Genomic DNA, 18,224 nt, shown 5'->3' with positions numbered 1-18,224 from the left:
GTCGAAGCGATAAGGATGGTTCATTTGCTTCGACATACAGACTTTGGACAGGTGATGTTCTGAATGCACCAGTAGCAATACGAATGGCTTGATGATGGATGGGGTCAAGCCAACGAACAGCGCTATTTCTGGCAGATGCATATACCTGAGACCCATAATCTAATTTTGAACGTACAAGTGCGCGGTACAGACGTAGGAGAGTGCATCGGTCTGCACCCCAAGAGGTAGAAGAGAGAGAGTGGAGGATGTTAAGCCCTCTCGTGCACTTTGTGCGAAGCTGACGAATGTGTTGGACAAATGTCAGCTTTTTGTCAAAAATGAGTCCCAGGAATTTCGCCTCTGATACTACTGGAATGGTGCTTTGTCCAAGTCGTAATTCAGGCTCAGGGTGGAGGTTACGTTTGCGACAAAAATGGACGCAAACGGTCTTCTCCAGTGAGAACCTGAAACCATTGGCCGTGGCCCAGATGTTAACACGGTCAATAGCTTTTTGCAGTTGTCTCTCAATAACCCTCATATTGCATGATTGAGCAAATATACTGAAGTCATCGACGTAGAGTGCACTGTTTATAGTTGGAGGAAGTTGTTCAGAAATAGAGTTTATTTTAATGGCAAAAAGCGTGACACTTAAGACAGATCCTTGTGGTACCCCCTCCTCTTGGCAAAAGGGCCGCGAGAGGGAGGATCCTACACGAACTTGGAAATAGCGGCAGGATAAAAAATTTTTAATAAAAATTGGAAGGTGGCCTCTTAGACCGAGGTTGTAAAGGTCTTTTAAAATACCAAATCTCCAAGTTGTGTCATACACTTTTTCCATGTCAAAGAAGATGGACACCAGATGTTCTCTTTTTAGGAAAGCATCTCGAATAGATGTTTCCAGTCTAATTAAGTGGTCCAGTGTGGACCTGTTTCTTCGGAAGCCGCACTGAAAGCGGGAGAGAAGGTCGTTCGATTCTAAATACCATAAGAGACGAGCATTGACCATTCTCTCCAATATTTTGCACAGACAGCTGGTCAGAGCAATGGGACGATAGTTTTTTGGACATATAGGATCCTTTCCTGGCTTAGCAAAAGCAAGAACAGTTGCCTTGCGCCAGGTATCCGGAAAATGCTCTTCAAGGAAGATTCTGTTGTACAGGAGGAGCACATGGTCCATGGATTCTGGTGAAAGATGTTTGATCATTTCATAATGGATGTTGTCTGGTCCAGCAGCTGTAGCCTTTGTACAGGCCAGTGCTGTCTTCAGCTCATTGATATTAAATGGCCCATTGTATGGGTGGGAACCCTTCGATGTGAATTTAAGGGCCTGTTTTTCAATGTTGTGCTTTAAGACCAGAAACTCTGGGGAGTAAGATGATGTTGAAGAGATGTTAGAAAATGTTTCCCCAAGAGCATTGGCTATTGCAGTAGAGTCTGCAATAGTACATCCATTATATTCAAGGACCGATGAGGGGTATGCTGTGTATTTTCCCTTCATTTTCCGGATTTTTTCCCAGACCACCTTAGTGCTGGTCGTCTGGGTAATGGATGATGTGAAACGGATCCACGATTCCCTTTGACTCTGACGGCGGATGTAGCGTGCTTTGGCTCGGGCACGTTTAAAAGCTAGTAGGTTGACTGTGGTAGGATATCTTCGAAATATCCCCCAAGCCTTGTTTTGAGCCTTTTTAGCTGCTGTGCATTCTGGATTCCACCATGGTTTTGGAAAGGGAGGAAACCTTTCCAAAACCAGGTGGATGTTTTTGGAATTGTAGTTGCAGCTGCATGGACAATATTTTCTGTTATGTACGTAACTGCATCGTTTATAGGCTCCTGACTAGCTGCAGAGTTGTCAAATTTTGCCAGGTGTTGAAAGGCACTCCAATCAGCTTGATCAAACTTCCACCGCGGTAACCTGACAGGAAGACAAAGTCTCCCAGTAATTAAGGTGGTTATCACGGGGAAGTGATCACTTCCATACAGGTTCCCTTCTACCTCCCAGGTAAGTGACGAGAGAAGAGAAGGCGAGCCGATAGAGAGATCAATGGCAGAAAACGTACGGGTAGGCATGTGGAAAAAGGTGTTTGTTCCCACATTAAGAAGGCAGAGGTCATTGTCAATGAGCATACGCTCTATGACTCGTCCCCTTCTATTAATGCTAGCACTACCCCACAGGGTGTTATGTCCATTAAAGTCCCCAAAAAGTAAGAAAGGGGGAGGCAACTGCATTAAGAGATCATCAAGGTCTTTCTGGCAGATGTCAGTACCAGGTGGCAAATATATAGAGCAAACGGTTAGTAAAAACCCCACTGTTATTCGAATTGCTACTGCCTCTATGCTGGTAGTAAGTTGCAATTGCTGAAAGGGGGTATGGTTGCCCACAAGGATTGCGACTCCTCCATGAGCGAGACCATCCCCAGTTCTATCCTTGCGAATGACAGTAACGTTATGCATCCTGGGGTCATCATTTGCCCTTAGGTAAGTCTCCTGTATGCAAAAGCAGGATGGTTTGTGCTTTTGCAGGAGTGCCTTGATGTCTTCTGCATTTTGCCGGAATCCACGACAATTCCATTGTAGGAATTTAGCCATTATTTTGGCTTGGTGGTTCCTTCAGGCGGCTTCCGAGGTGCTGAGGGCTTACTTTTGTCATTCTTAGATTTATCCTTCCTGGGGAAGTATGGACGCTGCCCCGTGTCCATATCCTCCTCAGTAAAGAGTTCCAAGACTGCTTCTTCTTGTACCTCCTTCTGCTCCACATCCATTTTTTCCTGAGAACTAGGATGTACGTCTGATTTTTTATTCTTTTGTTCAGAAACTGATTTTCTAACAGGTGGGGCACTAGGAGGTACAGATATTGGAGTGGCAGCTGATTGGTCCTTTTGTGCGGGTTTTATTGAACTTAACAGGTAGCGAGCAATGGGAGTGAATGACTCTTTTGGTGGTATGGTCATTTCGGTCTGAGTTCCGATGGAACATTTCCCTGCTACCTTCTGAGCGTAGGTTGGTTTATTTACATTTATAGGTTTCACCGTTTTTCTTGCCTCTTAATAAGATATGTTCAGCTCTGCCTTAAGTCGCTGGATTTCTTTCTCTTGTTTCCACCTCTGGCATGCCCTTGAGTATGCCGGGTGTTCTTCTTGGCAGTTAATGCAGGTTGGTTTTGCAGCTGAACATGATGTTGTTTCGTGGTCCTTTGCGCCACACCGAGCGCATACAAGGGTTCCACGACAAGCCATCTGTGAGTGTCCGTATTTCTGGCACTTGAAGCACCGTAACGGATTTGGGACATACGGACGCACTTGGCAATTAATATAGCCAGCTTTGATTTCATGAGGAAAAGTTGGTGAATTGAATGTTAATATGATATTTCTAGTAGGAACTAATTTTCCATCCCTACGCATGGATATACGTTTAACAGCTGTCACTCCCTGTGGTTTTAACTCTGAACAGATCTCTTCTTCAGTTACATCCATCAGATCCCATTCCGCAATGACACCACGGGATGAGTTCAGTGTCTTGTGGGGGGTTATAGTGACAGGCATTCCCCCGATAGATGTAGCACGGAGGAGCTGTTCTGAGTGTATATCACTTCTGGTTTCTACAAGTATGTCACCCGAACGAAGCCGTTTGACAGACTTAGGAGAGCCTGCCAACCCTTCCAAACCCTTCTGGATAAAGAAGGGTGACATTTTTCCTACGGGCTTCTCACTAGTTGAGTGAATTATCAGGAACCGAGGTGTAGGACCTGATATAACCTCCTTTTTTCTGTCTTTTTGCAGAAGTGACGTTCTCTTGGTCTACGGTAAAATTTTCAGTTAGGGACCGGGTTGGGGCCCCAGAAGAAATTAGTTTATCAGGATTCATGCAGTTTTCTAAGTGGTTCAGTGCCCGGGCTCCCCACCCACCACGGAGCCCAAAGGGACGCCCACTACCTGGCATGCAATAAATGCGCTCGGGAGTGGGACGCCAGGGCTACCCAGACACTATACCCGCACCGCCGCCAGCCTGAATCCTGTCCCTCGGACCATGAGGGTAGGGACGTGGCATTGACACGGTTGACCCTCGCAGGCGAACCTACTAGACGGGTGGTCCTGGAAGGCCCGGCCGTCTTGTCGAAGCAGGGGCCAAAGTGGTGTATTGAAGCTGGGCCCCTCAACCACCAGGATCCCCCTTTCCGAATTTCCACGGGTCGCAGCGCACGGCAAACACGCCGGATTCCATTGATGTAAGCCTGGAACCTGAGCTGTGGGCGTTGGATCCCAGTGATGCTAGTCTGGAAGTCCAGCAGCATCACTGGGAGGTCCCCTCACCACGTACAGGTGCCCACGTCAAGGGGCTAGAAACAGAAGACAATTGTCAAACTATACTAAAAACTATTAAAAACTGTATTAAAATATTTTGGACTACACTTCTTTATACATGAAAAGGTATTTCGGTTATGAACCGTGCTCACAAGAAGTAAAGTGATAATTTAAACAATATCCACTCTCTTATACTTTAAAGTTAGTGCACCGTAACAAGATTATTTTCATTAACTAATGTAAATCGCGCTATTCACCCTTGCGCATAAAAGCCCATGAGCATAAAAGCCCATGAGTCCGAAATAGTGTATGGTCTCCACACATTTATAGAATTACAGTTTAGTTTCGTTTCAAGTGTTTCAGGTATTAACAGTTTTATGTATTCATTTTGTGTATTAATTACTTTAGCCTCGTTAAAAAGAAAAACATGGTTCTCCTGGATGACATGAAAGTTCAGGTGCACCTGTCCTTTTTGCCCTCACAGATGCTTGATGTTGTTGTAAACACATCGAAAGATAATTTTGGGTAGAACCAATGTAAAAGAAGTTGCATTCCCCACAAACAATGTTATAGACTACATAAGGAACTTTAATAAAATATTTATGTATAGGTTCTTACTAAGGAATCGATTCGGATTTTTGTTTTGCCTGTTGCTGAATGTTCCTAATTATACCTAGTGCATATTCCCTGTTTAAAAATCGTGTTGTAAGTTCCCCAAGTTCGTCATTGAGAGTTTCTTGTGTAGAACTATATGTACAAATTATAAAATTGGTTAAAGATAATACTCCTTTTATATGAAAAAGGGTGGTAGCTCGAATAATGCAAAAATTTTCCTGTATTAGTAGGTTTGCAGTATATTTTAAAGTGTATGTCATCGTTGATCCTTGTTAACGTAAAGTTAAGAAAATTTATAGTACCCCAGGGGCTCACGTCTGGTGGGTATGGGCTTGACACACCCAGGGTCCTGAGCTGGATATCATCATTCTTCTCTTTCTTGGTGATTCCTCCCCCCCCCTCTCTCTCTCTCTCTCAGGGTAACTCAATTTTTTTTTTTTTTGGTTGGTGCAGCATAAGCCTCAAGCTTCCTTGCATCATATGGCTAATAATAATAATAATATTAAAAGAACTCATAAGATTATTTATGTTGTCTTCGTATCCTTGTTATTTCATACGAAGACAAGATAAATAATCTTATGAGTTCTTTACACGCTCCTTACACCATGTTAATAGGCATCTAGCATTTGTTGAGGTGATGTTGTTAGGTTTTTGGGAGCATTAGCAACTAAGGCCATATTGCTCCGAGGATATGCAGTGGTCATTTCCTGACCTTTCCGCATCCTCCGTATTTGGTGGTCATGGGCTCGAACCCCCAGTCTAATCAAGAAGCGTGTGCTACGCACTGCTGCTCCTGCCCACCTGGCTACTGAGGTGCCACTTGTTGAGGTGATCAATTCTGTTGAGGTGATCAATTCTGTTGAGCTGTTGAGGTAATTCTGTTGAACGTGTCATCTTGCATGCCCACTTTTTCAATTGCCTGTTCAAAGCCCAGCATGCATATTTATAGCAGGTTCTGTGATGTGTTGCATGCATAGGACCTGTTTCCCCATCCATATCCAGTGGTCTCTGGATATTAATGGTAGGGTAGTTAGGTGATTAATAGAATATCTTAAAGTACCGTATATGAACGTGTTGAGTGATACAGTGCTGGCATGATCAGTTTTGAAACTATTAAAATGGTAATAAGTGTGTGTGTGTGTGTTGGAGGTTTTTATTGTACTGTATTTTGCAGGGCAGTTTATTTATATATATATATATTTTTTTTTTTTTTTATGAAAACCCAAAACACGAAAGGTATCAAAACCTATAGTACTTAGTACTGTGCATGGGTTGAAGGAGAAGTATGGGGGGAGGGGGGGGTGTACATACATATATATATATATATATATATATATATACACACACAGTGAAACTTCCCTTTAACGGACAGCCATGGGGAATGAAAATGTGTCCGTTAGAGAGAAGTGTCCGCTAACAAGAAGTCTGAGGGAGAAAAAAAAAAAAGAAAGAAAGAAAGAAAAATCGTTAAACGTTTAATGTAAAATTAAATTAAAATATATACAGATTTTGAACAATATTTTTGTAAATAATATACAATTACATACACAAGAGATGAAGTAAAATCGTTAAACGTTTAATATTAAATTAAATTATATACAGATTTTGCACAATATTTTTGTAAATAGTATACATACAATCGTACTATGCATATTATGACTTTATCTTAAGAAAAATACATACAGTAATCACTTATTTTCTTCTGCACCTTCTTCCGGCTGATAATTTTGTTTTTAACATTTGTTTGGAGTGAAGAAACCATCGAAAGTCCTTCAGTATCTTCTTCAGCGGCGAAAAACATTTTTAAACGATTGATTTGTATGAGCGCTTCTTCTATTTTCATCGGTGGTTTGTCGTTAATATTTTCTTCGACAGAATGACCTCCTTCCATTTCTTCATCCTCATGAGGAACTTCTTGAAAAATATAAAATATCGATGATAATGTCGTTGATATCTAGAGCACCATCTTCTGTAGTGAAGTTCGAGTCTATATCTTTGTAGCCAGGGTCACTTGTAGCTGAAGTATTGTACATTATCAATAGATGTTGAAGTTCTTGTTCTTCTTGGTGCTCCACATTGCTGTTCACAACTTCAATTTTTGCGTTTGAGAAGCCAGACTTTACAAAACAGTTCACGACAGTTCTAATTGCGTTTACTGAAGAGGAAATCCATTGAATCGCATCTAGGATGCTGATTTTCTTTGCAAGGTCACGCGCACATGTTACATCGTTCATGTTTGCAATGAGATGTTTTTTTTTTTTTTTTTGATTTGGTAGTTGTTGGCGCATCGGCTTCTGTGGCCATATTGCACCTCCCAAGGTTTTTGCAGTACTTTGATCCAAGCCCGAGGCGGGAATCGAACCCGCGACCTTTGGGTTGCCGGGTAGGTACTTTACCCACTCGGCTAGCCCGGTCGGCGCAATGAGATGTCTTAAAACACATTTTCTGTAGTGAAGTTTAAAATTTTTTTATTATCCCTTGATCCAAGGGCTGACACTCTGCAGATGTGTTTGGTGGCAGAAAAACGATTTGAATGTTGGACAATTCAATGTGCGGGTGAGATGCAGCATTATCCATGAAAAGAATAATTTTTCTGTTTTGACGAATCATGTTTTGGTTAAAGTGACTTATCCATTTGCTCATGATATCTCGTGTCATCCACGCTTTTTTTTTTATTAGACTTCCAGTCAACATTCAAAAGAGTCAACTTTATGCCCTTGAAACAATGAGGATTTTGTGGTTTTCCTATAACAAGAGGTTGTTCAAAGTCTTCCAGCATATTTGTACACAATAGTACAGTCAAGCATTCCTTAGAAATTTTTCCGCCCTGGCACTTTTCGTTTTTTAGACTCATTGTTTTTTCAGGAAGAGCTTTAAAAAACAACGCTGTTTCGTCACAGTTGTAAATATCCTTAGCTTCAAAATCACGACATAAATCTTCCAATTTGACGGTCCACTCTGTTACAACCCCAGTATCAACAGATCCACCTTCACCACTTACAGTTTTCCAAGAAATTTTATGCCGAGTTTTGAACTTGTCTAGCCATCCCACAGAAGCTTTGAACTCATTTACTCCCATAGATTTTGCAACCTCCAAAGCCTTTTCCCTAATAATAGGCCCATTAATGGGAATTTTTTTAGCACGTGCGCAACAAAACCACTCATATGTAACACTGTCAATTTGAAGTCCAACAGTTTTCGGGAATGATTTTTGAACCTGATCATTTACTTGTTGCCAAAATTGTTCGAGCAGTTCATTTTTCCTTTAGGATGTTGCTTACCTGCGTCTTCCCGATTTTGAATTTTGCAGCGAGATTGCGAACACTATTTTTTTGCCGATCATACGCATTAATGAGTTCGACTTTATCTTTTAAAGTTAAATGTTTACGAGAAGACATTGTGCACTTCACACGACACTGAACAAAACTGAAAACTGAAACTGAAAAGACGAAAGGCCGACCATATCCCCCCCCTACACACACACCGAATTCATCAGAAGTTTTACACGTGCCTTAAAATTCTTGAAAAAGGGTTTAGAACTGCAACGTAAACCTTGATAAAATTCAGAGAATCGGAAATAGAAAATAAACACACGATTGTGGCAATACGTGGAAGAAAAGTTCCTAAAAAAAGGGCCACGAGCTCGCCCGCTGTCCATTATGGGGAGATCAAATTAAGTGCTAATCTAAATGAAACAGTGCAGATTGCCTGTCCGCGTCCGTTACAGAGAATGTCCGCTAGACAGAAGCTGAAAACACGTTAAAACCAATGGAGGTGAGTTGAAGAATTTGAAAATGTCCGTTGTAGAGAGATGTCCGTTAACGAGAGGTGTCCGTTAGAAGTTTCACTGTATATATGAGGGGTTTCCGAAAAGTAAGGTAACACATTTTTTTCCTTAATAATGGTGAAATGGAATGAGATGAAACGCAGTGGACAGATAGACTCGTTAATAACATTCAAAAAGACCGCAGTGCAGTGTTGTGGTGCTGTTGCCTCACAGCAGATTCCAGTTGCAAAATGGCAGCTACAGTCGAGTGTGGTCCAAAACAGGTGTTCATGAAGTTATTCGTTTTTTGCAAGCAAAAGGGTCTTCACCAAGTGACATTCATCGTGAACAGGTTGCTGTGTATGGTGAAAATGTGATGACAAAGAAGCAGGTGTGTTTTTGGTGCACTGAATTTAAAGCACGCTGTGTTGACATTGAAGATTGACATCGGATGGGCAGGCCTTTATCAAGCAAGACAGAAGAAAACATTTCGTGCATTAAGGGCTTCGTTCTTGAAAAAAGGCGAGTGAAACTGCGTGACATTGCACAAGTGAACGTGAGTAAGTCGACTGTTCACGATGTCCCTGGCTTTCAAAAGATGTGCTGCCACTGGGTGCCCCGACAATTGTCAGAGGAGGAAAAAGCAAAAAGCATGGGGATGTGTCTGGAGAACCTGTTGTAATATAACAACAAAGGAGAGAATTTTCTTACTCACAGCAGACAAAACGTGGGTTCATCACTTTACCCCAGAGAGCAAACAAGACTCCATGACCTGAAAACATCCATAATCTCATGTGCGCAAAAAATTAAAAACTATTCCCGTGTCTAAAAAAGTCATGGCCACAGTGTTCTGGGATTGCCAAGGCATTCTGTTGGTGGATTTCTTGCCAAAGGGAGGAACAATCAATGCACAGCTTTACTGTGCAACGGTGGAAAAACTGAAAGACAACATTCAATGCAAATGTGATTTTGTTGCATGACAATGCAATTCCACACACTGCCCACACCACTCATGAATGGTTGTGTTGTAATCGTTGGGAAATTCTGTCACATCCCCCCCTACAATCCAGGCTTAGCACCTTCAGATTTCCATTTGAAAAAACACCTTTCAGGAAAGCATTTCACCACAGATAAGGAAGTTCATCAGGCAGTGCGATGTTAGTTACTGCATGTGGGCACAGACTTCTTCAGTACTGGTATTGATAAACTGATCCATCGTTGGAACAAGTGCATCAATAAAACTGGAGACTTTGTGGAGTAGTGCATGTTCACTTATTTCTTAGTGTGTAATTTCAACTTCGTATCATTCAACATCATCGAGAGAAAAAATGTGTTATCTTACTTTTCGGAAACCCCTCGTATAGATACAATACATACACTGGTGTTCAAAGAAAGTGCATCACCTAGGAATTTCACATTTCTAACCCTTTTTCATGATGGTATGTTACATTAATGACTAGCATCACAAATAGAAATATAAACAAAAGATATTTATTAATAATTAAGGCAAAGCTAAGTAATATTTGACAGGTGCTCTCAAAATATTCCAAAATGAGCATTTACAACCTTTATACAACAGTTTTGGTAAACACGACAATTATGCTGAAATGTTATCAAAAGGCCTCAGTTTGCTTCAGTTTATTGTTTTAAGTTTAATTTGAAAACGAAATGCACAAGGCATAATTCTTATTGGTTTTGGTAATTAACTATATAGCATCAGTGTAAATACACCATAGTTAACCCATAAATTTGAAGTAGTGCAATACCGCTATTAAATAGCAGTATTGCACTACTTCAAATAAATAACGCTTCTCTAGTAGAGAGGACTACTGTTATTTATTTTCAGAGGACACCACCACCCAGACTATCGTTTTGAAGCTAGTAGGCATCATCATCATTACTGGGCAGGTACCCTGGTAACATAACATGCCATCACGGTTTGCGAAGCTATATCCACAATATGAGAGATGCCTTTTACCAACACCCTTTGGCATCTCTCATATTGTGGATATAACTTCACAACCGTGATGGCATGTTGCATTACCAAGGTACATGCCCGCCCACTGATGATGAAGCCCACTAGCTTCGAAACGATCGTCTGGGTGGTGGTATCCTCTGAAAATAAATAACAGTAGTCTTCTCTACAATAGAAGACTTATTTATTTGAAGTAGTGCAATACCGTTATCTCATTGTGAAGGCAACCACAATATGAGATACAATTAAAACAATGCCTTCAACACTACTTACGTAGTTCAAATTTATGGGTTAACTATGATGTATTTACACAGATACTATATAATTGTTTTAGTATTAAAGTTTGTCTGCGAATCATTTGTTTGTGTGAGGAGGGGCTTCTTCTTAGGACAACGGGCTACAAGTCCATTTTTGAAGAGGCATCTTCTGACTGTTACTGCACTTGTTACCACTCCTGTATGTTCTTCCCATCCTCTTTTCAGCTAGGATGAAGAAGAAGCTTTACGGTTTTTAAGGCATAAGCACTTCAAAACAAGGTTCTGTTTTAGTGTAGAGACTCGTTTGCATCTGGTTCCTTTTTTCCTATCAGCAGAGCCAGTATTCTTGAGTTTGGAAAGAAATCTACTCACTGTCGACTGATTACGAGACACTCTATAAGCAATATGATGGGAAGAACATCCTTCCTCATGTAAAGCGACAATAGCACTCTTTCTTCGTGGCGTAAATTGCACATAACTCACCATCCTGACACAAGAAAGGAATGACTGCAACTCTTGCATAGCGTGCTTATATAGCTGAAAGTAACAGCTGATGCAATATTAAGTCACCACTTATGCATGTCAATCTTATCTGATGCAATCTGTAAGAAATATTGCCATATACTTATGTTATTCGGATGACAATTACAATTTTAAGGGGTGATGCACTTTCTTTGAACACCAGTGTATATAATACTTATATATTTATAATTTGTTGCTTATAATTCTATATATTATAAATTGTAGTGCAGGATATTTTTGAAGTATGGGTTGTTAAAATTAAAGTATCCCTATGCAGAGGGCTCTGGAGCGAGTTCTAAGGCTCATACTGAGAAAAATTTGGACAACAGGTACAATAAAGAATGCGCTCACCATTTATTGTTAAAAAAAAAATGTGGTAGTTATAAAATTTGTCAAACTATTAGAATTACTGCTTTTCTACTGATTGTGGCATCTATATGTGAAGTTACTTTTAGTTAATGGTAATGTGTTTCTATGCACTCAATACATGTAAGAAATGCATCAATCTTAAGTCAAGCTAAGCATACTTGAGTAAGTGCCCTATAAAGTGATAACTTGGCAGCTGGGCAGTTATTTGAGTGTTCAACTCTATGCAAAGTGATGATTTGCCAAATGGATTTAGTTCCCAGGGATAAATTATCAGATACTAACTGCTCTGCTAAATTTGCAATGAGATAATCTTACTGGTATATCCATTGTCAGGGAACTGAGATCAATGTGATCACATACATTTCATACATAAATATGTATGAAATGTATGTTTTGTATATATTTCTTAAGAAATAAAATACGAATTTGTTCAATGCAGAAAGTGCTCATTTCATTAACTTTCACTAACTGTCAACTGGAAATATATTTCATAATATAGACAATTGGAACTGAATCAGAGTATCAGAGAACTGAATCCCAGGTGAAAAAATTAATGATAATACTAGGCAACTCAGTTCTTGAGGGAAAACTAAAGGTTTAATGTTTATTAATGTGGGAACTAGTAATATTGAGTAAACAAAACTGGTGACTGAGTTGCAGAATATTAGGTAATGACTGGAAAAATTTTGCAATAATTGTCAAAATGTTATTGTATCTGCAATTCTGCCCAGACAGAGCAGGAAGGATCTTATGATGCAATCCCTGTTGATTAGCTCCAGACTTGAAAAACATTGTTTCTGCCAACATTCCTTTTACTAATTAGTAAGGCTAGTTGATAGAAGGAATTTGTTTAGCAGAGATAGCATTATTTAAAAAAAAGGAAGTAAAAGAGTTCTTACTAATGCCACAGAAAGGGTTCAGGAAAATTACTAATTGGGGTTAGGGGTAATGAGGTAAAATTACAAGTTAGTGGCATGGACCAAGCTAATGCTTGAATGCTCACAAATACATGTAAGAAAACTCAATTTACCATGTGACAGAAAGAGGAAAAGAAATAAGAGTTCAGGTCAACAGCACACACACACACACACACACACACACACACACACACACACACACACACACACACACACACACACATACATACACAATGGAAGGAGACTTATTTCAGTAACTATAAGGGATGTATCAGGATAGTGCAAAGTAATAAAACACAAAATCTGACCCATCTATGCAACCAGGAATGTCACAAATTTGAGCTAGGTTAACTGATACTGTTTAGAACTAACTGCGACATGGTGCCAGCCTCAAACAGATGATGAAAAATCTCATTATAGTGAATACAGCGTACACAGGACAGGGCAGGGATCATTTCCAGAATCTGATCAAGTCTATGGAGGTTGAATTTGTGTAGAGTAAATAACTAGTGATAAAGAAAGGTGATAGTAGGGATGTATTACAGGCCAAAACAGCACTAGAATATGATAAAAATCCATTTAGACAACTCAAATGGGCAAGAGCGTAATTGCCTCATTATGATTAAATGTGGTTCAAACTTTAGCCTTACAGACTGAAAACTTAACCAGATTTTTTGAATAACTAGAAGAATATTATTTATTCCAGCATATCAGGAAGAGAAAAAAAGGGTAAAATCTGCTTAGTGCAGTTTTTGCCAAGATTCTCAACAATATCAAAAATGTAAAAAAAAAAAAAAAAATTTAAGTCCCATTTCCTGTCTAGTCAGGTATTGACAGCAATATTGTTCATAACACAGGAATTGTTATTTAATGGACAGTGTCCAAAGAAATCTTAGGTAATCCAAAGAAAGGGGTGGGGAACTTTAACAGTCTGAAACAAGTTGTAAGAAAATGGGCTCTGTTAGTCGGAGACAACTATATGCTCCAATCCCAAGTAGAAGTACTGCAAAAAAAAAAAGTCAAATTGTAGGGTAAAACAGGTTTAACTGAAGAAAAGAAAAAGTGTGGGACAGTTATAGACTATCACAAGACAGTATTTCAAATGATAAGTTTAAAAAACAATGATGAGACCACATGAAATAAGATCTGGAAGCTAAAAAAAAAAAAAAAAAAAATCTAGAAGGGGTTAAAAAAGGGTAACACTAGATTGGCTAGGAGTGCTAAGGATTGTTTCTTATAAGACGTGAACTGCACAGTCTGGAGACTGGGTACCATTTGGGGAGCCCTGACTGAAGTATACCCTTAATATTCATACAAATAATAATCAAAGCTGCCAGGTATCTTAAAACGTGATTGTAGCTATTAGTCATCCTTGGCCCATTTGTTTTAATCAAGGTTCTGCTGCTCTAAAATCTAGATGCTCTTTGCTTACCAGCCCTCATCCCTCCTATCCTTCACCCTTTCAGACTGTCAAGTAAATATAAATCACCCACAAGTATGATTCTATAGTGTTTCAGTATCAATCTAATAAATTCTTATTCCTGTATTTTGGAATAGGAATTCATTAGCATTTACATGATTTCCATATAGCATGGTATTGAGTATGTATATATACAAGATAAATTTATATTTTCATATTGTGTGAAAAAAAAATAATAAAAAAATATATATATATTCATTCTTCTACTTTGGAGCCTATGTATATCAATGAAAGGTACTTAAAAAGGAAATAAAGACTTACATTGTTTTTCTTATACCATGCAATGGCATCTTTTAATACTGCATAAGCAGATTCTGGATCTTCTAAACTGAGATAGAGTGTCACTAAGGCTGAGATCTAAATTAATAATGACAATATTAAATAAATATAAACAAAGAAAAAAAATAAAAATTTGATAACACTTAGAACCTTTCACATTACATCACATAGGAACTTTCTTTTTTTTAAACCTAGTTTGCAAAGAAAATAATAATTTTAAAAAATAATATTGTTTAAAACTGTTTAATATGTAATGTTTAAAATTTTATTAATACAATTTTAAAAAATCAGTTTTTATATAAAATAGATAAAATTTTTATAGAAAATAAATTTTGAATGTAGTAAAAGCAATATATTTATATATAGCTGAAAACCTTTTAGGGCTGGTTAAAGCCTCACGTTGCAAACAAGTTTACTGATGTATAAGTTAGTGCTATTGCATCATTTTAACATGCAGCAACCCACTAAAGCAGTACAAAATTGGCATCATTTAAGTATATCTCATATTGTGATTACCTTCACGAGTTTCCATGATATTGCACTACCCTCGAATAAGTAACGCTTCAATGGAGAAGGCTACTGTTACTTATTCTCAGCAGAAACCACCACCCAGGCATCTCTCATATTGAAGTTATACTTCACAACCGGGTTGTCATCACTGCAACACCAGGGTAACTGCCAACCCATTGAGGAGAAGCCAACAAGCTTTGAAACGGTGCCATCTGGGTGGTGGTATCCACTGAGAATAAATAACAATAGTCTTCTCCATTGAAGCATTATTTATTCGAGGTAGTGCAATATCATGGAACTATAATCGAAGATAATCGGGACAAGATTTGCCCCGATTATCTCCAATTATCATGGCAATTTTGTACTACTTTAACAGGTTGCTGTGTGTAAAAATGATGCAATAGCACTAATTTATACGTCATTTATATATAGCATATTTACATGACAAATTGAGAATAATCATCCATTTTTGAAACTAAATTAAGGTTTATTTGGATCATTGGTTCTTATCTTTTTTGTATAGTCACCTCCAATTTTAACCTGCCGCCTCACTCACCTCCCTTACTCTAGTTTTAAAATTTGTCAATGAAATAGATCAATATTAGGAGGCCTTCTCACCTCCCACAGAGAGGTTAGTCTGATTGGTTAAGGGTCCTTGGCTTTGATCAACATGATTTGAAGTTTGATCCTTCCAAATGAATGATAAGCAGCAAAACCAGTGTGCCATCATGATAGAGTGGCTTTGCATATATTATTATTTAGAAATTAATAGAATATTATTCATAACAGTAATGGTTAAAACAAGCTAAAGTGTATAAACTGTGCACAGAAATAAATCCAAATAACAGAAAAAAAAAAAATTTATTGAAAACAAAGAATTACAGGAAATTATAAAAACATTTTGTTAAAAATGTAAGCCTACCATAACTATAAATTAATGGAAATCTTCCAAAATAATCAAGGATACACCATATGTTTATATAGTGCTCTTGCACTTTATGTGATAATCTTTTTATCAGTATTATTTCACCAAATTAACAAATTTAAAAAAGAAAATGAGCTGTATTATGTAAAAACATAAATACTAATACATGACTTCTCAGTATTAATAAAAAAAAATGCAAAAAGGTACTCTTACTATGCCAGGTCGGTAAGAAAGATCACCTAGAGAGCGCAGAATTATGCAAGCTTGGCTTACATGACCTTGAGTGAGGAGAAGTTGAACCAACATAAAGGAAATGGCTAAAGAATGATCAGGATGAGAAGATGCAAAATTCTACATTAAAAATAAAAAAGAACAGGAGGTTAATAACTGTAAATAATACAATAAGAAGATTTATATCATATAACTAACTAACAGTAACATCTGCTTATTAATAACAAGAAATCTTTCTTATTATAGTATCAGAAAAGATATATATTGCAGGATGTACAGGTATTTTTTTTTTTTTTTTTTTTTTTATGTGAACCCCAAACACGAGAGGTATTAGAACCTATAGTACTTAGTACCGTGCTTGGGTTGGAGGTTGAGAAGACGAAAGAAGATATTTGTTGACATTGGACTTGAACTTCTGTAGATTGTAATTTTCAGGAAATACGTATGAAGGAAGGTTGTTCCAGAAAACGGCAGTTGAATGAATAAATGAGGAAGATGAAAAGTTGGTTCTGTGGGTTTGAAGTTGGACAGTAAATGGATGTTGGCTGGTGGCGGCACGTGTTCGGACTGTTTTGAAAGAGAGAGCGGGAATTATAGAAGCCAATTCAGAAGAACAGTGCCCATGGAAATATCTGTAGAAGAGGCATGCAGCAGAAACAGTACGTCTATGAGAAAGCGAGTGGAGAGACTCTGTTAGAGATGAATCATTAATTAACCTAACTGCCCTCTTCTGAATGGAATCAAGAAGCCTGAGAGAGGTTTTGGGGGCACCACCCCAGATGTGGGAACAATATTCCATGGCAGGGCGGATTTGCGATTTATACAGAGTGAGCAGCTGTTTGGAAGAAAAGTAACGCCGAGAGCGAAAGAGAAAACCAAGTTTTTTAGATGCAGAGGAAGCAATATTTGTAATGTGCTTGTGCCAAGAGAGATTAGAAGTCAGGGTAATCCCCAAAAGAGATATATCCTTTTGCCTAGAAATTGGAGTGTCACTAAAGATAAGCATAGGAGCAGAAGAATCCTTTTTGCGAGATATAAGACAAGACTGAGTTTTAGAAGGGTTGAAATCAACTAAGTTGTCTTTGCCCCACTGGAGAATTACCTGAAGATCGGCATTTAAGGAATTGGTAGCAGATTTTCGAGAAGTTGAAGCTGATTGAGCAGGGCAAGGTTTCTCAAAATGGAAAGTTGAATGCAATGTGCTATCATCGGCAAAACTATGGATAGGATTTCCAGTCAATGGAAGAAGGTCATTGATATACAAGAGGAAAAGAGTGGGGGAAAGAACTGAACCTTGGGGGACACCGGCATTAGTGGAGAAGTTAGAAGACAGAGAGCCATCTACCATCACCCTCAGTGAGCGATCAGAGAGAAAACTGGATAACCAATTACTAAAAACAGTTGGCAAACCATAAGATGGAAGCTTGTTTAGAAGACCTTTATGCCAAACACGATCGAAAGCCTTTGAGATGTCAAGAGCAACTGCTTGTGTTTCACCGAACCTTTCCATTGAAGTAGTCCATAAATGGGTAACATAAGCCAGAATATCACCAGTGGATCGACACCGACGGAATCCATACTGGCGATCGTTGATCAGACGGAAGGTTTCTAGGTAGTTTAAGAGTTGGCGGTTAATTGATTTCTCCATTACTTTAGAAAGAGTAGAAGTAATTGCAATGGGACGATAATTGGATGGGAGGGATTTGTCACCCTTTTTAGGAACTGGCTGGATATGAGCAAATTTCCAAGCAGAAGGAAAAACACCTTTGGAATAAGAAAGTGAAAAAAGGCGGCAAAGAATAGGAGTAAGTTCAGGAGCACAGATTTTGAGAACAAGTGGAGAAATACCATCAGGACCTGGAGCTTTCTTAGCATCAAGATTCATCAAAATCCTTCTGATATCCTTTTGACGGAAGACCACAGGAGGCATTGAATGGACCGTGTTGGGAATGGTGGGAGGTGTTTTACCAAGTTCATTAATACATGAGCTGGAAGAAAAATGGGATGCTAGCAGGTCAGCTTTATCCTTGGCTGAAGTGACAACAGAACCATCTGGTTTGGACAGAGGTGGAAGCAGAGATGGGCAAAAGCTGCGGCC

General features: G+C 38.8%; 1 protein-coding gene across 1 annotated transcript in view; it reads right to left on the bottom strand.

Moving 5' to 3' along the window:
- Srp72 (signal recognition particle 72) overlaps positions 1–18,224 on the bottom strand; it is a 110,764-nt gene that overhangs the window by 30,618 nt on the left and 61,922 nt on the right. Inside the window, exons 11-12 of the mRNA XM_090384190.1 lie at positions 16,109–16,246; positions 14,443–14,538 (exon numbers count right to left, since the gene is read on the bottom strand). Coding sequence (XP_090240316.1) covers positions 14,443–14,538; positions 16,109–16,246 — 234 coding nt within the window. The remainder of the gene's footprint in view (positions 1–14,442; positions 14,539–16,108; positions 16,247–18,224) is intronic.

This window comes from Mastigoproctus giganteus, chromosome 11 (genome assembly GCF_048544385.1).
Source record: "Mastigoproctus giganteus isolate SK-2022 chromosome 11, ASM4854438v1, whole genome shotgun sequence".
NCBI classification, from domain to species: domain Eukaryota; kingdom Metazoa; phylum Arthropoda; class Arachnida; order Uropygi; family Thelyphonidae; genus Mastigoproctus; species Mastigoproctus giganteus.
Note: the sequence above shows the minus strand (reverse complement) of the source record. Positions and strands in the feature narration are given on the sequence as shown.